Genomic DNA, 21467 nt, shown 5'->3' with positions numbered 1-21467 from the left:
TTTGATTGGGAGGTGGGTGTAACTAACCAAGCTTTAAACTTCAATCTGTCCCACACTATTAAGGCCCGGTCCCACAGAGTGTGGCGGCCTTACCACGAGTTGAAGATTTGGAAAATCTGCCACATGCACTTAGACGCGCTAACTTTATTCATGTTTAATGGAATAGCAGAGATACAGACGCTGGAGTCCATTCCACTGCCACTCCAAAGCCAGAGCACTGCTTAACCGCGTGTAAGCACGTCCTCCCACGATCAGCCGCTAAACAGACGCTGTAAGCAGTGGTACAAACGCCGTTCTACTGCTGCGGGGCTTGCGGGGCGGCCGTGGTGCAGTGGTAGGGCGGTCGACTCCTGATCAGAAGTGAGCGGGTTCGACTCCGCCTTGCCCGCCCATGTGTTGAAGTGTCCTTGGGCAAGACACTGAACCCCGAATTGCCTCTGGTGGGAGGTTGGCGCCAGTGTTCGGCAGCGGAGCCACCACCAGTGTGTGAATGTGCGTGTGAATGGGTGAATGGGTCTGTGACTGTGAAGCGCTTTGGGCCCTTGAAGGAGGGTAGAAAGCGCTATACAAGTATACGCCATACGCAATTTACACACGAACGTGAAAATGTCAGCGTCCAATCGCATGTGCTTGCATTCGTTCCACGGCCTGATCTCACACTAACACTTGCCGTTGTACAGATATTGCACGGCCATTGTGCAGTGGCTCCACATGCAGTCACCCGCAGTCTAAATTTTTGTGCAGTTCAAGAATTATTTTCATGTGTAACGGCAGCCACATTTTGTACCGTACATATGCGCATCGATTCCACGGCCACATCTCGGCCGTTGCACTACAGTCCGCTGCTAACACCGTCTGTACCCCGGGGATGACATTTTTTCCGTGCTCTAGCCGTGATATGGCCGTGTAAGGCAGTGGGACCGGCTCTTCACCGTTTTTGAAAAGCTGGCAAGATGGGCAGAGGAATATTCTCAACCCACTAAATCCTTTCAGGGTCATGGGAGCCTATCCAGCTACTGTTGGGGGAGGGCATGATACTCCCAGAACAGGTTATTAGTCTGTTGTATATGGAGAGAAAATAGTATCACCCTGATTAGTGCCTGTGTAATTTTTTATTTGTGCATATAGGTTTGGATTTGTGCGTGTGTAATCCTTGATTTATACGTAAGTGTGGATTTGTGTAATTCTTGAGCTTTAGATTTGTGCATGCGCAAACTTGATTTGTAACTCAAAACATTTTGTGCATAAATACAAAATTTATGAAAATACAAAATACAATTTACACATCCACAACTTAAAAGTACAACAGCTTGAAACTAACTATACACTCAAGTCTTTAAAAATTACACACAAATCACTAGTTACACACACAAAAGCTCATTTACACACAAATCTGACGAGACTCTTTTCACGTCTCTGAGGTTCATCCATGAGTGATGCGTTTAAATGCTGCTAGAATAGTAGGTCATCAGAGTTTCTTATCAGCCGCTTTGAACTTTGAATATTATCTGGTGAAACTTGACATTTTCCCGCTTTCTTAAATAGATATGCTCAATGATTAATACAAAAAAGAGTGCTAACCTCTACACCACCAGTCCATGTGTGAAAATGTGAAAAATGCGTAATTATATGGTATAGATAAAAAAGAAAAAAAAGCTATTTTACAGACAAAAATGTACATTTATGAACTTTGTCTTCTACAAAAGTTTTGTGATCAATCAATGAATCAGAAATTCAAAAATATAACTGAACAAAAGCTCATTAAATAGATCAATATTTAATTAATTGAGGTTGTAACTGCTTCCAGGTAGAGAGCAGCTGGTTTCATCTGTCCCTTTCTTCAGCCAAATGTTTTCCTGTCAGATGAGTTTTTACAGGAATGTTGCTTCAGGCCAGAGAGACGGGAAATATGAACGATTAGGAGGATTCAACCATGATGGGATGTAAAAGTGGTTCAGTGAAGATCCACTCAGCTTCTCTGTGTTTACAGACTCAGACTGCTCAGCGTTCAGCATCGCTTTAATCAAAGCACAAAGTCGTCCTCGATTTATTCAAAGCTCCCATTATTGGTTGTAATCAGAGCTCAGATGAGAAGCTGATTTCTGTTGTCCTTAGGATCAGATGGAGAACTGAGGATCAGTGTAGAGAAGTGAAAAAACATGAGGATCAATATCTGTGAAAGCCAACTCATCTTCAGGCTCTAAAGTCTGTGATGGTCGTAGTTTTTACATTCTGACACAAAAATGAAACATCTGATGAAACTGAATGTGTCTCTAGAGACATTTGATTCATTTCTGTTACACTTGAAGTGTTTGAAGTGTACTTAGTTTGAGCTTTTATTCACATAGGACATAACAATCAGCTAATGTCAACTAAATGCATCATTAGGAATGATCAGTTTGTGGAACAGACTGGAGACTAAGAGTTCTGTTTATTTAAATAATAATAATAAATACAACCCAACTTAAAAACGAAGCTTGAAGATAACAAAAAAAAGAGACAAAACTGAAAAATAACAGCAACAAGTATCAAGACAATCCAACAGGAAACGACCATAAACTGAGGCTTTGTATATCAGAGAGATGATCAGTGAGATGGAAGCAAATAAACTCAAAAGAAAAAAAGATTTCTTGTTTTGGTTTCTAAAGAAACCAAAGGAAGAATCATTTAGTTTTTCACAAGAAGAAAAAAAATCAAGCACTATTTCAGCGATTAAAAAAGGAAAGGCTCCTCAAAGCTTCACATTATTGCTTTTCGTCAGATTTATTTGTAGTATCTACATTTAACACTAAAGACAAAATGGTTTAAAATGTGACCAATACAACAAATACATCTTATTGTCAAAGTTTAGTCACAGAGATGATTACAACAGAAACGCTGCCTCACAATGTTACAAAACAATTACACACAAGTGAATAGGATTGGTCTAAGTACAGAGCCCTGAGGAACACCATGGCTGACTTTTAGTCTTAGTGACGTGCACCTCTACGAGGGGTTGACCTCGCTCGGGTTTTTGGGTTGTCCTGGACCCGTATGGTCATAGAGAGGGGCGGCCGCCTCTTAAGGGGAGAGCAGGTGTGTCTGCAGTTCTCTTGAGGCTTGAACGACCGCCTTAAGGGGCGTCATGACGACGGAACGTACCATCCATTGTTCAGGCTGCCTTTTAAAAGCAACCTTCCTCAGTCTTGCAACAGAGGTATGCAAAACAGTGTGTCACCACCATAGACATATATGGAGATGGACAAAACAAGGCTGTGACGTCACCATAGAACTCGCCTTCAGGTTCCAACCAATTAAGCACATCCAGTCGGGTTTTTTCCTCGTACAGATTACAACGTTTTGGGACCAGACGATGTTAGTGAGGAGTGATTAGTCCAAGTCGTTCTAAGTCATCATTTCTATGGCAACCACTCTCAAGAAATCAGGAGTGAGTTTGTTGGAAAGCCACACCCCTTCCACTAAAATCTGACTGAGGGAGAATCTGTCAATCAAATGCTTTGAATGGTTGAAGTGGGGCGCCACATACTCTTATGGAGGCATAGCCTAAAAATACCTGAGAAACTTAGACTGTCAATACTCTGAGGTTGTTGATCAAGATAAAAATCAGAATTAAAAATTGAACAGCTGTAAATATGACATAAATCTGTTCCATCCATGATAACACTTTTTTTTTTTTTTTTTACGAGAAACACTTGTTTGTTTGTTTTGGAGTGTATGAAGTTTATATCCAAGGAAATCAATGAAGAAACAGAAATATGACTGACTCCAGTCTCATTAAAAAAGAAATGAAACCACATTTTTGGTGCACAAATTTATGTAAATTAATAAAATGCACAGTCAGTTACAGAAAAAATAACAAATCATTAATGTTTAATTAATGAACTACTGAGCATTGTAAACAAATCTTTTTCTTCATATAAAGATGTGTGCATGCTATGCCTTTTTGATGAATGGGGTTTGATACTAAAAAAAATCTTTCGATCAAACCACATGGGTTTTTACTTCAAAAATGTTGAACCAAACATTTTAATTTTAATCAATTTACTGTATTTTTTTGGAATAATAATATGTTTCTGTTAGATTTTAATTAAAAAATGTTGTTTTATTAACAACAAACATACCAATGTTCAGTTTACATCACTTAAGTTTGTATATTCATTTTCCACTGGTGTTAGGGTAGAAATTCTATCAGTAACTTGTAGTTAAACCCATTTTAACTGCAGCTTCTGAATCAAATTCCCATGGAAACAGAAGTTTGGCAGAGACTGCACTGATGCAGAAGGACAGTCATTGTAAAATTAATGTCTTTCATTTTGCTCATTTTATATATACATATACATATACATATACAGTATATATACTGTAAGAGCAATCATGTGGATAATCTGTAGTTTGTCCAGAGGAGAGAAGAAATAGATTTATTTTATGGACTTAATGCTCAAATAAAGAATCAGATTGCCACCAGTCAAAGGCTGCAGGCAGAAATTCATAATTAAACTTCAGAATTCTCTCATGTATTAATGAACAGTGTCATGAGTCAGGGCAGAGCCGGCTGTTGTATGGTCTGTTATTGCCCCCTAGTGATTAAGCTTAGACTGAAAAGATGAAACTGTTACTTTCCTCCAGAGAAGAGGTTTCTAAATCAGTCAACAGGTTGTTTTCCTTAGGACGGTATTTCAGTGCAGAACGGTGATAGTAACCTTAAACCTGCATCAGAATGAACCAGAATGTGTTATAATTAGCCTTTTTAGGCACAATGAGGATTTTTGGGTATCACTATCTTTGATAGGTTTGCAGATATTTAGAAAATCATTTTACATGAATAAATCTCGTACATTTTCTTGTAACTTTGCTTTTCTGCTATTTAGACAACCCTATACTTTGCCCACTGAGCCATCCAGCTGCTTTGTTGCTAGTTGCATGTATTTAAAGCTATAGTCCCATCAGTTGTCACACAGGAACCCTCTGGTGTATGAAACTCTAACTGCAATCCTAACCTCAACCCTTCCTCCAGGTCTGTGCAACCTTCAGTCTCCAGATCTCAACCCAACAGAACACCTTTAGGATGTGGGGGATGTGCAGCTGATGAATCTGCAGCAACTGTGAGATGTTGTCATGTCGATATGGACCAAACTCTCTGAGGAATGAATACAGTGTCCTGATGAATCTATGACGGCTGATCTGAAGGAAAAAGAGGTCCAACCCAGTACTAGCGAGGTGTGCTTAATAAAGTAGCTGGTGAGTGTATTTCTTAATGTGTTGCAACATAAATTCAAGTACATTACAATATATTTTGGCTTTGTAAAGAAAAGCAGATCCATCTTGAAGAGATCAATTCTCTGTCTTCCAGTTGGCTCATCACTCAAGATCTCAAACGTGTGCAGTTTCTGGTTCCTGCAGATAACAGGAAGTGAAAAGTGTCTCACTGCTGTTTAAATCAGCCCTACAGTTTCTGTTTTTTTTCCCATTCAGTTATTTTCAGTCATGACTTTGAGCTGCTTCTGCAAGCAGATCAGCTTTAACAGGTACAGTAGAGGAAATATATGTTTGATCCCTGGCTGATCTTCATCCTATCGATGGGTTCATTTGAACAGTGAGGAATACAAAATCATAAACCAAATCAACAAATCGTCTTTAAAGAATTTATATCCATTTACATGCATTTCATTGAGGGAATAAAGTATTTGAATCCTCCTGCCAGAAAAATCTCTTATCATCAGCACAGAAGTCAGATGTGTGTAGCAGTGGATGAGCAGGTTTCTGCACATTTCTTCTTGATGGGGCGGCCGTGGTGCAGTGGTGGGGCGGCCGTGGTGCAGTGGTAGGGCGGTCGACTCCTGATCAGAAGTGAGCTGGTTCGACTCCGCCTTGCCCGCCCATGTGTCGAAGTGTCCTTGGGCAAGACACTGAACCCCGAATTGCCTCTGGTGGGAGGTTGGCGCCAGTGTTCGGCAGCGGAGCCACCACCAGTGTGTGAATGTGTGAATGGGTGAATGGGTCTGTGACTGTGAAGCGCTTTGGGCCCTTGAAGGAGGGTATAAAAGCGCTATACAAGTATACACCATTTACCATTTCTTTGCAAATGACTCTAAATCATTAGGATTTGGTGGCTGTTGCTTGGCAACCCAGAGCTTCCGTTCTCTCCATAGGTTTTCTATAGGCCTGAGGTCCGGAGACTGGCTGTATCTTTTGGGTCATTATCCTGTTGGAGGACCCATCCACGACCCATTAAAGCTTCCTGGCTTTAGCTGAGAAGGAGGTTCTCACTCAGGTGTTGATGGTACTTGGCTCCACGCATCCTCCCATCCAAATGGTGAAGCAGTGCTGCGCAGACCCCCCCTCCAAACTATGTTTCCACTTCCATACTTGACAGTGAAGATGGCGTTCTTGGGGTCATAGGCAGCACTTCTCTTCCTCCAAACATAAGGATTGAGTTTTGGTCTCATGTGACCACAGCAGCTTCTCCCAATCAGTCTCTAAATCATGAAGGTGTTGGTTGACAACCTTCAGGTGGACCTCCTCATGTGTCTTCTTCAGCACTGCAAGATATTAAATCATCGCAGTGTAAAGTATTCCTAATGGTTTTCTTGGTGACTGTGGTTCCAGATGTTTTCAGATCAACTAACTCAGACCTGATTAGGAGACCTGCAGGTAGACTGATGCTCATGTTCTTGTCACAGTTGTGACCTTTGACCTCCAGCGTGTTGCTGATGGTTTTGTAGTCCAGTCTGGTCTTGTGCAGGTCTACAATCTTCTCCCTTAAAGTTCTTTAGTCTTTCCATGTTGGAGAGTTTGGAGTCTGACTGATGGATGATTGTGTGGACAGGTGTCTTTTCTACAGGTGATCAGTTCAAACAGGTAACTTTAGTTCAGGAGACAAGAGAGTCTAACCCAGGGGTGTCAAACTCATTTTGGTTCAGGGGTCACATTCAACCCTCCTGATCTGAAGTGGGCCGGACCAGTAACAGAGTAGCATAATAACCTATGGTCAACTTGATATCTGTAGCTTTGTTTTTGTTTTGCCCATTCTTCCTGGAAAAATCAGCACTCCACGACAATATTTCTTCTTTTTGACAACATTTTGGTAATTGTGATGTCATGCATGATAATTCTAATAGCAACTTAAGGCGGGGAACCTACCTGTATCTTACCCAGATGTGGCACGTGCCTGCAAAGATATGCTCTTCATTTCCTAATCTCTTGTTATGCTGGTTTTACTTTTCCTTTGCTCCCCCTAGTGGCGGAACTGCACATTGCAGCCATTTCTTTAAAGAACCATAACTCACTGCAGGAATGGGCTAGAAACGTACTTTTTAAAAAAACATCCTTATATTTTTTTTCTTCAAAACTGAGCCAAATGAAACCATTTAGCGGGCCGTATGTTTGACACCCCTGATCTAACTGGTCTGTGGGAACCAGAACTCTTAATGGTTACTAGGGATCCTTGTTGGATTCCAGGATTTTCTATTTCACTGACAGACTGTCAGTTTCCTTTTAATTGGACAAACCAACAAACCAAAGGATCAAATACTATTTCCTCCACTGTATCTGCATTCAGCTGCTCAGTTTTTTAAATCACCTGAGTCAGTAGAATGTTGTGCTTATCCAAACTGTTTAGTGTTTTTTCTGTTCTTGAAAATACATTTTCCTTTATTCTGCATTTTCATTTTAAAGACAAATTATCTTCTCATCTAAATTCAGGCCCTCAATATTTTTTTTATATTTATGCTTTATCTAACATTAAGCACTATGTTCCACCATTATGCTAAGGAAACGTCGATAGAAGTATTTTTTGTCTTCAGCCCTCCTACTAAAACACTTTTTGATGCAGACAAACATGCTCATTATTTCAGGTTTTTTCTAAACCTGCCCTGAAAAGTCTCCAGCTGATCCACACGCTGCACCAGGTCAACCCGGCAGTAGAAGAAAAAAGTCACTCTGAGCTGCTTTCTTACATTTTAATGTGATTGGGAGTCATAAAAATGGAGCAAACCTAAAATAAAAACAATACAAAAAGACAGTGGATTTACAAAGGGTGTGTATCAACGAACATTATGCAGCCTTGAACAGTACAATGGAACATATTGGCACAGAACAAAGGACAGGGCGGCAGGAGGATGCTAATTTGGCCTCAAAATAAAACAAAAAATAAAAAAAGGAGAGTAACAACTTCATATCAGGATCCTTCATTAAAACGGCGACGACTCATGCTTTAAAGTCACATAGTTTCAGATTTCAGTAGCTTCATAACGACAAAAGAGTGGATGCACATGTAACAGTTTCTATTTCTCATTTCATTCCTGTCTTTTTTCTTTGTTTTTTAATAGCTTTAAACAGAAGAGTTACAGAAGACATTTTTTAGTATTTTTTTTTCTCCTTTTCTCTGTTTTTGAAGTTTAGTCGAAACAAACGTCAGCTCCCAGAACCACAATTTGGGATTTTTTTTTGTTTGTCTCAAGGTTATTTTTCATACTAAAATATATTATTGTATCAATTCAAACTACAGTAATGTACACTACAATGTGTAATAAATAACCATAAAAGAAAATATAAAAATAAGACACATAAATATAAAAAAGTCTTCTAGAAACTAAACAGTAATATATATTTTTTTAATCTGTGAAAAGGGGTACTAATACTGCCATTGTTAACAAAACATACAAAGGACACAATAAAAACCAATGAACAAATAAAAAAATACTGTTTGGTAAAACCAACTGAAAACCGTCAGAAACCACATTCACTAATGCTTGTTACCTGAAGTGCGGGACAGCTTGTCACAAATGAAGCTCCGATTTAGGTTTATGAAGACAAGCTCACTAAAGTTACTTCAAATTCATCAGGAGAATGTTTGTCTCGGCTTGTCCTGAGCGATGTCTGCTCAGTGATGTAAACACGGCAAAACTGCAAAGGAAACGCTTTAAAAGGCATTTTCATAATCCACAGGAAAGCTCGGCCACGGATGATTCCACTCACTGGGCCTGAAACTGCGTAGAGACAGTGAATGTAGCGTCACGGAGAGCAAGAAACAAAGAAAAGAACAGTCTATAAAATAATTCAAATAGGTGAATGAGGGGGGAAATGTAGTGCTTCTAACATCTGTTTTTCTCCTCACTGTTCTGTGATTTTGTCACTTGAAAATCTGTAAGCAGGTGAGCAGAAGAGAGCTTCAAAGTTCAATTTAAAGAAAAAATACAAGTTTTTTATATTTGGAAAGAAAAACGTGTATAATATTTTTTTTTCTTGACATATCTTAAACTTTTCCCTCCTTTTAAACACCTCCTTTTGTAAACCATGTGATGTGAAATCACCAGTTTAATTCACAGTTAAAAATAAAATAATCTTAACTTTTTTTTAAACAGTAAAATTGAAAATAAAGATAGCTGATGGGATTATTATTGGATTTCAGGCTTAAAAAATTAAGCTTCTTTCATCTCAAAGCATTTTGGGGGTTTGTTGATTTTTGATGACCTGTAATGACTATTCGCCTCAAATTCCAAACGGTCCGGACTGGTCAAAGAGGAAACGTGCACTTTGATTTCACAGGAAGACGCTTCAATTTGTGACAAACCTGCTGTTCTGTGCAAGTCAACAAACATTAGTCAACACGGCTCCTGTGGAAGCAACAGAGGAACATAATACTGGCTACACGTGAGGAGAACTCATAACACTGTTCAATGGCACTTTAACAGCACACAGGTCTTGCATAAGGCTGGAGGCATTTGGGGCTGGAGCAGGAACCGCTCCCATCCTGACACCCACCCACTGACTGACTGACAACCACGCCAAAGAAGGAGAAGCTCGCTTCGGTTAAGCGCTTGAGTTTTGGAGCCGAAGCCGAGCCTGGAGGGGGCGGAGTCTCCGCAGCAGACTCCGCCTGTTCAAGCTGCCGCAAAACAAAGGCGCCCTGCTGCTGGCTTTGAGGTTGTGGCTCCACCTTCCCCGGCTGGACAGATGTGATTATGGCGACCCGCCCGCCCTCCCCAGGAATACTTTGTTTTCCTTAAGGCTAACAGTCGAACTGAAAACAAACGTAAAGCTAGCTAGCATAGACTACCACTACGACGAACGACATCCTGCCAGCTAGTGTACACATATAACACTGAAGGGCAAACGACGCATGAGGCATGTATCCGTAGGTAAACCAGGAATACTGTAGTGCAGAGGTTTTTGTTCGAAGAACTCAATAAAATACTGATTTAGGAAACTTCATTGGCAATAAAAAGGTATAGAAATCTTTCTCATCTTTACAAGTTAAAAGGTTTTCAAACAAGATTAGTAACACTGACTGGTTGAAGGAAAAGAAAACACCTGGTATGTCTCAGTAACAAGTCTAAGCAGTTGATGGGGTCTACTTCAAAATCTGTACTTCTATAAACAGGTTTCAACACTAATATTTCATTTTCACAAATAAAAAGTCAATGTTTTTTTCTTCTCAAAGTTCAGGCACACCTGGGTTTTTGTACACAGTAGTGGACCGTTAAAATCCGGCAGCGTCCTCCTTGTCCTTCAGTTGCTCGCCGTCGGCGTGCCTGACGGCTCCGTGCTGCCCGGACCCTCCCTGACGCTCTCGCCGGAACCTTCTTCACAGTCTGCGCTTTTCTCCTGGGTCCTTCCCCCCTCGGGCGGATCCTCCCCGAGCTCGATTTCTACCACGTCGCAGGAAAACTCCTCCTCCACCCCGTCGCCCTCGGTCCCCACCTCCTCCTCCTCCTCCTCCTCTTCGTCGTCATCGAAGTTACCCTCGTAGATCTCGCATTCGCCGTCGTCCACCTGCACCACCCGGATGTCGTCCATGCACATGGCTTCGTCGTCTTCGTATTCCTCCGCCTCGCTCTCCCTCTCGTCTGAGTCCACCTGGGAGGGCGGCGTGGTGGTGCGGCTGTCCGACTGCGGCCCGCCCACGGGGCTGCCCAGCTCCAGCAGAGCTCTGCGCGACCCCGAGGCGGAGCCCGGGCTGGAGCTGTCCTTCTTGCAGTAGGAGTAGCGGTGGTTCATGTGCTGGGAGTACGAGCCTGAGTGGGAGAAGCGCTTGCCGCATTTGTCGCACTGGTACGGCTTCTCGCCGGAGTGCAGGCGGGAGTGTTCGATCAGGTGGTGTTTGTGTTTGAAGGCTTTGTTGCAGATGCTGCATTCATGGGGTCGTTTTCCTGCAGGGGACACGAGAACGTCGGAGATCTTTTAACACTGGAGCTCCACTGTTTATATTCTTTGATTTAGTGTAACTTTTCATCCGTTAACACGATCAATTCAAACAAAATCTTTTTTTTTTTTTTTTCCTTTTCCAAGTATTTCTCCATTTATTCGCTATCAAATAGATAAATAGATACATAGATCTATAAATAAACATTAGTTTATTGTTTTTTTTAATTGTGTGTTCTTTAAAAGCGCTGGGATTTCAATTTGAATTTTGTGATTAGTTCATTTAGGATGAATGAAAGTGTGTTTAACTGACTTGTAATTAAAGTTTAGGAAATGCTTTACAGAGCTCCTTTGCTTTATCGTGGTTCAGCTTTTGCAGTTTCTCTGTTTTTAAACACCATTTTATCGTCTGCTCCTGATTCACAATGATTTGAATAAAGAATTGTTCAGAAATGTGATTTTGAGACTGACATACATGCCCTCCATGATCAGAAAAAGGCCACAAGTACATGTTAAAAACCCCATTCTAATAAGAGTGGGTCATCAAGAGAGGACACTTGTTCCCCGGCGAAACGGTTACCTGTGTGTTCGTATTTGTGTCGGAGCAGCGAGCTGGCCTTCTGGAAGACCTTTGAGCACAGATCACAGGGGTAAACGCCGTTCTCCAGCCGCCGCTTCTTTGCGTCGTTCTGCTCGTCTGCAGCTGAAACTGCGTCAAAGCTGCTCTCTGCGCGTTTCTCCTGCAAGAAACGAAGAAAAGTGCCTGGATGTCTACAGGGGAAAGACCTCTTTGACGTGAACGTGGATCAGAACCAACCTTGTGGCCGTTGAGGACGACGGTTTTGGCTCCGGTGGAGTTCCCGGCCGTGGCGTAGGTGTAGGTGAGCTGAGGGATGAGGATGGTGCGCTTTGTGGTGGTGTTGATGGCACTGATGCAGCCCACCGTTCCCTGACCGGCAATGGCCACTAAGGTAGGCAGCTGCGCGGCGGTGACGATGTTGACGGGTCCTCCGCTCTGCGGCGTGGTGACGTAGATGGTCCGGCCGTCCAGCTGCTCCTTCCTCAGGCAGGTCAGGTTGAGAGGCTGCTCCTGCTGCTTGCGGGGAGGCGCTGCTGCTTGCTTTTCTAATGCTGCTGTGAGGTGTTTGGGAAGAGACAGGTCCAGAGGCTCCGCCTGGGAGTCCAGGGATTCTGGATCTTCAGGTTCACTTTTAACAATCACGAGGTCGCTGCTGGATTCTGACGGCGAGACGCTGCCGCAGTCAGACGCTGGAGCTTTGTTGGAAGCCTCCTCTTCTCCTTCACTGTTGTGATTCACAGCCTCCTCTGAGCTGGAATCTGTGCTTTCTCTCGCTTTGGCGTCACTCCGATGTTTGTCCGTGTTTCTGCCAGCGTTCATCTTAGCAAACCACTTCCTCACGACATCTACTGGAATGCTGACAGACTCAGAGATGTTGGAGAGCTCCTCCTCACTGGGGTTGGCGTTGGAGGCGAAGTACGTCTTGAGGAGGGAGAGGAGGTCGTCCACGGGCGGCTCCTCCAGCGTCACTCCGGCCTCGCTCAGCAGAGCAGCGAAGGACGGGTCCAGAGCGGCGGAGTCCACGGCCTCGCCGTTGGCTGCCTTCTGATGCTGGAGCAGGTGCGGCGCCTCCAGGTTGTCGGGACAGTCGTCACACAGTAAACAGGTGCTGGTGTGGCTCTCTTTGGGCGTCTGAGCAGCTTCTGGCGATTCATTGGCGTCTGTCTTCTTCTTTGCTGCGGCCTCTGCCTCCTCGCCTTCCGATTCCGGCTCCGTCTTCACAATAGAAAGGTCGGTGGCCTCTGGGGTTTGGGGTTCCTCTGGTTTGGTCGGGCTGGCCGTTTTGGCAGCTACAGGCGTGGGGGCGGGAGGGTTTGCTTTGATGATGAGTGGTGCAGGCTGGGTATTGGCGGCAGCGGCGGCTGCAGGGGTGATGCTGTAGTTGATGATGATCTTTGTGGTCCCATCGTGATCCACGAAGGCCGGCAGGCTGATGATCTGCTGCTGCGGCTGCTGGACAACGATCCCCTGCTTCCCCTGCGCCACCACGCCGTTGGCCGAGCCCAGCACCTGCCGGAGCACGTTTCCGTCCATGGCCACTTTGAGCACATTTTGAAGGTCGTTTAAGTTGATGCTAACAGGTGACATGAGGCCCACCGTCGGCACCACCATGGCCACACCCTGAGGCAGGGCTGCGGCGGAGACAGCGGCGGGCTGCGCCGCTCCGTTCAGCACGCCCTTACTACCCGCTGGAGCAGTGGGTGCGGTGGCGTCAGGCTTGCATTCGTATTCCACAGGTTCGGTTTTGATCTGGGTGACGGGCAGCTGCTCCTGGAGCGGCTTGCTTTCGATCTTCTCTTTGAGGACCATGCGGGCCGGAGCGATGGCGACAGGCCTGACCTGAGCGGTCGGGGAGGGGGACTTCATTGCAGTTCGAGTGACGCCGTTCGGGGGCGTTGTACCCATGCACTTTTTGCTGCTTATGTGGGAACTGTAGGAGCCTGAATGGGAGAAGCGCTTCTTGCAATTCGAACACTCGTACGGTTTCTCACCTGGAAAGTCAAAGAGACAAACACTTTTCAGAAACAGTTTGGGTCAAACTTCTGTGAAAAACAGATAAATATGTCAGGTTTGCAGACACTGACGAGTACTGAATACTTGGATATTTGGATTTTGTCCCTGAAAACTCGAAATTTAATATTTGCAACACCAGAGATCAATTTGCAATTCTTATAAATATGGTGTACTAGTAAAAATTTCTGTATTTTCCAGAATACAATTCACTGTTTTTTTATAGTTTAGCCAGGGGTGCGACTTATACTCAGGAGTGACTTATTTGTGTTTTATTTTTAACATAAATAAGCTCATATTTTAATATTTTTCCACTAGGAACTTTAGCGGTTGTTTCCAATAACAACCACCAGAGGGTGGTGCATTTTCTTCTGACAGTGCCAGAAGAAGTGTCATCCAAAACAAACATGGACGAGAATCTGATTGTTTCCATCTTAAATGTTATTTTTTCATTTGCATCAAATCATTTTTGTTTCTTGTTTTTATTTTTTAGCCATGGAAAATATAAAAGTGCGACTTATACTCCAGAGCGACTTATTTATGGTTTTCTTCTTGAAGAAGCTGTACCTGAACGTGTAAAATTATTTTTTTCATATTTCTACTTAAGATTAAAAACATCAGTTCGTAGAACATATTTGTTGAAAACACTGTTGTCAGTTTAGAGGGACTGTGAGTGTTTTCTAGCTGTTCTATTTCTATTTAGAAGTGAGTTCGTTTACTATCTTCTTGTTATCTATTTATTGAAACTGTAGTCTGCTAAACTTTGATGGAAAAACTTTGGAGAATATCTTCAGGATTTATTATGAAATGATCTAAAGCAACAATGATGTTTGTGTTTTGTTTACTGCTGAAGTTAACCAGGAAGTTGACAGAAACACTTTTTTAGTGTGACAATGTTTAAAGTGATAAATAGCATTTCTTTGTTTTAAAATGTTTCTGTAACAAAGGTTTAAACTGCCCTGTCGGTCACACCACTTCAGGTTCATCAGGATCCTCAGCTGTCGACTTTTCTGTTAATGGTCCTCAGTCTATATATTCAAGTGTCTGATTTTCAGTTCATCTTTGTCGGCTCATCTGTTCTACTTTGTCACTCTTTTGTTTCTTCATGGTTGTTGTCATGTTCTGTTTAATTAATTATATGTTTTCATTTCTGCCACTTAACCTGGTCTTCTGCATTATGAGTCCTACACCACCAGTTCCTAATATTTATCATTTTAATGTTCATGCATCCAGTAAAAAGACATACATATAGCAACCATTCAGACGTATTTAGATTTAAAAGTAAGAATGGCGGTTCAATCTGTGAATGGTTAATGGTGGTGAATGGATCGGATGGATCCACGGTCCGGACACTGACCGCTGTGGATGCGCAGGTGCTCCTTCAGGTGGTGTTTGTATTTGAAGGCCTTGGAGCATTCAGTACAGTTGAACTTTCGCGTGCCGCCTGTTTCTCCTGATCCTCCAGTCGACTGGGACACGTGATTCTGCAACCAAAAAGAACAAATTCATTAAAAAAACACTGAAAACTTCCTTTTAAATCAGAGTTTCATGAAGACATGGATGAAAGCTTATTAATAATTTGGATTTTCTTCTTGTTGCTTGTAAATCTGAAGAAATCAAATTAATCCTATCACCAACTATACTCTCATTTTTTCTGGGCTTCCTGTCTTGTTGCTCCCTTGCTGACCCTGTGAACCTGCAGCAGGTGTACCTGCTCCTTGCTTCCTCGATGGTGGCTCATGTGCCTCTCCAGCTGCGAGCGATAGGTGAAGGTGTAGCTGCAGTGGGAGCAGCTGTAGTTGTCCTCGCTGGTCTCGTGGCGATATTTAATGTGTTCCTTCAGAGAGGCGTTGCGTTTGTAACCCCGGGAACAGTACGGGCAGGTGTGCAGCTGGGAGAAGGAGTCAGGTGTGCCTGTGGAAGAGGAACAAGGCAGAGGAGCTTGATGACAAACTTCTGCTTTGGTCTTATCCTGAACCATGTTCAAACACACTGATTTTTCATCCTAACACGTCACTTCCTAGGGGTGCAATGAGCTGAATCCACTGTGGGTCTTTAGGGAAGACCCTTCATATTACTGCCCAACTATGTAGCCACAAGGAGCCCAGTCTCAGTAAAATGCGTACATATGCCACGATTTGGGAAATACCGTGTATAATATACGCCAAAACCGGTTTTTGCGTGCATATAATACGCGCGGTCCTAAACGTGTTAAAGTCTGTTTTCCACGTTTGACACGTCCCCTGGTGGAGGCGTGAGCATCACAGACAGCCCCACAAACGAACAATTTGCTTTTCTAACCCTAACCATAACCGTAATCCTAACCTTAACCAGGAACGACGTCATTTAGAAAAGAGCCGGAGGATTTCTGACCACGTGATCAAAACGAAACCTAAAAAGCGTGTATATTGTACGCCGGCGCAACCTATCCTCTATCATTGCGTATCATATGCACGCAAAAAGCGTGTTTGGCGTATATTATACACGGTATTTCAGAGTGCAAAGTCGTGGAATATGTACACATTTTACTGCGACCGGGTTGCCACAAGAGGACATGAGACAGAGTCTCCCTGTGTCGGTTTCTACGACATAGTTTCTGCATAGAGGGGGGAGTTTAATAAAAAATTGCCTCTGAGTTGAGGCGGAACTAATGGTGCAAACCAACCACGCCCCCTCTTCCCCACCGGGTTATTGAGAGCTCGCTCTCCTGCTAGCTTACAGCCCCTCACACCCCCAGCCTAACATTAGCAACAAAAATGTCGAGAAAATCGTAGCTATCCAGTAATAAAGTTTAGATCCACATTCCAGCTCAGATGAAGAAAACAAAGACATTCACGGATCTATTTATCTGCAAGTGGATGCAGTACAATGGAGCGGAGCAGGAAGCTTGTATGCTGCCCAGCGTGTTCTCTGTGCAACTAAAATGATCTTTTTCAAACCACATTTTTTTCTTCTGCTCCTAATTTACAATTCAAACAAATAAATGCAACTTTAGGCTTAATTTTCTTAATGTGTTTTTAACAGACATGATTTTCTTTGGAGCGGGTCTTCACGCTCTGAGAGGTCATTTAGGGGGTCAGCAGTGCAGTTAGAAAGGTTTAATTAAGAGTTTTTTATACCACTTTAACTGTAATTTAGGATTCTGTACAATAGAAAAACATCATTGCTGTTCTGAACATTTGTAATTCTGACTATAATAGCAACAAGTGCCAGACGCCTTTAGCGGAAGGTTCTAAAGTTAGCATCCATTCACTCCTAACCTATTGCCTTTCTTGACCTCCTTTACCTTCTATTATCTCAGACGTTTTCATAATGCAGAGCCTCTCTGTTCATTTCTGTGTGCCTTTTAATACGATTATTGTGTCATAAATTACATGTTATTCTGAACACTTCATAAACAGTTTTCTATTCTCCACACTTTAAAATACACACACTGTTGTTAATAGAAACCAACACATTAACAAAGATTTTAATACCTTTTCTGTACTGAATATTTCTGAATTTGAACTTATGGTTTAGCAAAAGATTCAGTCAAAACCACAACAGAGAAACAAATCCCACCTGACCATAAACCCTCGTTTTCACAATTATTTTAAAAACTTTCTGAAAGATTTTTTTGATTTCTAAACTCTATTTGAGTCAAGTTTTTACTTCTGACTTTCAATGAAGACTTTACATTTAATAACCTCAAATATACTTAAAGACGTCTTTTCATATGTGTAAAAATGACAACATAATCACCCAGAACTGTGAAGAAAAAAACCTGAAGAAACCTCCATGAGCCTGAAGAAAATATAACTTCTTAAAAAGAACTTTTAGGTTTAAAATTATGAAAAAGCTGGAGAAGCACACAGACATCTACTGGACTGATCTGATCATCTTTAACAATATCTAGAAAGATTTGAACCCATCTACTTTGAATGACGTTAACGAGAGAACCTGGTGCTGTTTGTGAGGACAGGACCTTTCCAGCTTAGTGTAGACCAGGAGTAGATAAACTACGGCCCGGGGGCCAATAGTGGCCCGTTAAAATATTTGGTCTGGCCCGCCAAATAGAATAAATTATATTGATAATCCCTATGTATTTTCCCTGTGATGCTGGTATCTACACCATTGACTATATATGAGAACTGGACAGCGAGACCCCTCCCCCTTCGGGTTCTAAACATGAAGTACCTGGTTGGTTCCAAAAAAACTGAAATTCCATAGACTTCTATGGAGAAATGAGCAACATTTAGTCATTCTATTGGTCAGAATAACCATTTTTTGCGTCGATACCTTTCTAAACATGTTCTAGAAAATCTATTATTTTATGTAGTACGAGTTATTCAAGTTATAAACTGACCAATAAGATGCCTCAGTAAAGTAGGCGGCCTCACATCGAATGTTTGAAGCGTTTGACAGGTTCTCCTAATCCCACTTTAGGTGGAAGGGGTGTGGCCTTCTAACATGCTCACTGCTGATTGGAGAGAGTGGTTGCCACAGAAATGTGAACTCAGACCGACACAGACCATTCACGGCTTTCTGAGGACATCTGGTTCCATCACAGTGACGGAGATCTTGTGGTAAAATGACGACTGAATGGACTTCATTTGGTTGGAACCAGAACTAATCATTTTCTATGGATGACATCTCACTCTTTGTCCAGTTTTCATCTACAGTCAATGGTCGATCCATAAGTGGTGCACTACAAATACATTGTGCAGAAAGTTATTCGGCATCTTGTTGTTTTTCTGACATTCATGTGTGTTTTCAGAGTCAGTCTTTTTCCAATCCAACACCTGGTGAACGCAGCATTTCTCTGGGTTTGTATTTTCCCTGAGAGACATCAACCCATTGGTGCAATGGGCACTAAAATGAGCACAAAAGTCACAAATTAGAGGTAAAATGTTTTGTTTTAAAATGGATTTTAAATCAAAGTTAAAGCATGTTTTTGTCCACATTCTGTATTATTTCTTTCTCTTCTGAGGTGGATTACTAAAACACTCCACACATCTGCTCCTGGTCCTGCACTTCTGTCAAATTTTAGAACCTTTTTTCCCCACGAATTTGCCCACCCCTGGTGTAGACCCTCAAAGCTTTTCACCATTTTCATCAGCGCCTCCGGTCTCTGCTGGACTCTGCTCGTCCTCCGGGGCTTCAGGATAGATGATGGCCGTGTCGCCCTGCTGGAGGATCTCCTCCACTAGAGCATCTTTCACCTCCTCCTCCTCCTCGTCTGACACACACTCCTCCTTCACTGGAAACACAGATAGAAAAGCCACGTTAATGAACTACAATGAGTAACATTCAGTTTATTTCATTAAAAACAGGAAGTATCCATACTATTTACCACTGGGGGGCGCCACATGACTAAACATGTTAAAAAGAAAGCTCAAGGAAAGTGAAGATTGAAGGGGAGGCTTTGGATCATTTTGATGAGTTTCAGGTCATAAATACTGACTGTAAAATGATGAATTCTCATAAAACTAACTGCCAAAGTAAAAAACTGTTATTTTAAAACAAAATCTAAGCATTAATGAAAACTTTATCATAAATAACAATTAAAGAATGTCAAACATTTAGGGTCTTAAAAAACACATATTTATTTTTATCAGCTGCATTTATCTGTCCCAAATATCAACTTTTCAAAATTGTAAAATAGAACAAAAAAAATACTACAGGCAAAATAAAGTAAAACATCCCGACCTATGATGTTTCTGAATCCCATTTAGAAAAAGTGCACCTTTACTGTGAAAGTGTGCTTCAGTCTCTGACTGGTCATGATCAGAACAGCTGGTTTGTGGCACAAAAGCCACTGTGTGTCTCTGGAGAACCACAAGGAGCCGTGCTCAGCCCCGCCTCCGCCTGCGGCTCCACGCTAACCTCTTCATAACGTGACCAAGCAGCGTAGCTGTAGCTCCGCCCCGACGGTCTGTCCTCCACCCAGCACTTCCCCTCGCTGAAGCAACGCTCCTCACAGTTCAAATACAGACCACAGGTCTCCACAACCTGAACACTTCCTTCGTGGACATGAAGATGACGTAACAAGAGACAGCAAACTGCAACTTCTGGATTTAAATCAACTTCAATAAAAAAGCTTTTAATGCTTGAAATCTGTTTTTAGTGCAGAAGGATGGAGCGGAAAAGACAAAAATACTTCAAACAAAAAAGAGACCTCCCTTTACACTGAAGGCCTCGTGTCTCTTTCATTCTTTCCACACAGCTGGTTCTAACTCAGTCAGTCTAGAGTCTAGACTGAATCAGAAGACTGACAAAACCCAGAGGAAAATATTTGACTTGTACTTAAACACTGTTCACACTCAGACACTGACTGTTTCTTCTGAGCTCATTCCCATCAGGACATGTTCATCAATAAACATCCACATCAGGACCAGCTTCTTAAAGTACATGAAATGAGAAATAAAATGGTGTAACAAATTCCCAGCTGTTTGGTTCTTCGTCTATGCCTGACTGAGATCTGAACCAAACGCTGCAGCAGCTCTGACTTTTCCTTTTCGCTCTGTCTGTTTCTCTGACCTTCTTCTGACCCCTGAACTATTGGGCTCACAAAGGAGATTCAAGTTACTTCACTAACTCCCATGATGCTCAGCTGCTGCTGTCTTCTAACAGAAAGAATCTTCACTCATCCATTCTGCTCCAGTGTGACCAAATAGTATAACTCTAGAAGTTCACTGATGGTGTTTAGCAAACAAATGAGAACTTTCTTCTTTTGGTACAGAGACGACTGTAAAGCAGAGAGTTCTTTAGAGTTCTTTGAGTTCTCATCTCTTATGAACTTCAACTTTTGCCTGTAAAGTTTGAGACGCCTCTTCAGAAAATGTTTTTTACAAAAGGTCACCAAAGGTCTGCAACCTTCAACACTAAAAGAGCCATTTGGACCCATTTTTTCTTATGGACCAAAACCCACAGAGCCGCTTCATCCTTTAAAAATGACACTTTATTTGTGTTTTTGAGGCTATTGAGCCACACATTTATAAATTGTAGCTTTTTAAATATTTAGAATAATTAATTTTTTTTCTAATTGTAACAATTTTATCTTAGTTTACTTTGGACAGCAACACATTATAAAGCCTTTCAAAATAAAATACACCCTTTTTAAATAAGATCTTCCTGCTGCAGCAGATTCACTTGAATAAAAAATGCTAGAAAGTCATTTTTCTATGAATACCACTTTGGAGCACCTGCATCTTATTTTCAATTTACTTTCACCTAAACATGACCACATTGGTGTAGAATTCAACATTTTTAAAAACACAATATGAATATCTGCATAAATAAAAGCAATAGTAAAGCACTGAAAGTAAATTGAACTTTTTACCATAATTTTTCCCAATTTTCCAACATGTAAACACAAACAACAATACTTAATTAGCTGAAAAAAAAACTAACTAAAACTTATTATGATTTATTAAACTGCTGCATCTGACATTTCAAGCCCCCCTTATACTGATTTGCTTTTACTGATATAATTTTATTTCATTTCATTTTATTTTCAATTTTTGTATTATCTTGTCATGTAATGTGTGATGTATGTCTGAGTTTATGCTGTCAAACTTAGCCAGGCCAGAGTTTGTCTTAATCCTTTCCTGTTTAGTAAATCAAATAAATATTTAATACAAAATTAAAAGTATTATTAGTTTTCTTCAAAGCCAAATAGCAGCAAAAGATAAATGAGTCTCCAGAGGCTCAGGCTGCAGACCATCATCTAGACCTTTTTCGCTTTAAGGTGAAG

The 21467-nt window shown here is 41.8% G+C and overlaps 1 protein-coding gene across 3 annotated transcripts in view; it reads right to left on the bottom strand.

The window, feature by feature from the left end:
• Window positions 1-7939: 7939 nt before the first annotated feature.
• The window catches only part of LOC112138780 (zinc finger E-box-binding homeobox 1), a 77706-nt gene continuing 64178 nt past the window's right edge, over window positions 7940-21467 (bottom strand). For all 3 annotated transcript variants that reach the window (XM_024261414.2, XM_024261415.2, XM_036216265.1), the window contains exons 3-8: window positions 18819-18971; window positions 15444-15646; window positions 15090-15216; window positions 11960-13713; window positions 11723-11882; window positions 7940-11150 (exon numbers count right to left, since the gene is read on the bottom strand). In XM_024261414.2, coding sequence (XP_024117182.1) covers window positions 10510-11150; window positions 11723-11882; window positions 11960-13713; window positions 15090-15216; window positions 15444-15646; window positions 18819-18971 — 3038 coding nt within the window. In that variant the 3' untranslated portion in view covers window positions 7940-10509. The remainder of the gene's footprint in view (window positions 11151-11722; window positions 11883-11959; window positions 13714-15089; window positions 15217-15443; window positions 15647-18818; window positions 18972-21467) is intronic.

The sequence above is a fragment of the Oryzias melastigma genome, linkage group LG17, assembly GCF_002922805.2.
Source record: "Oryzias melastigma strain HK-1 linkage group LG17, ASM292280v2, whole genome shotgun sequence".
Taxonomy (NCBI): Eukaryota; Metazoa; Chordata; class Actinopteri; order Beloniformes; family Adrianichthyidae; genus Oryzias; species Oryzias melastigma.
Note: the sequence above shows the minus strand (reverse complement) of the source record. Positions and strands in the feature narration are given on the sequence as shown.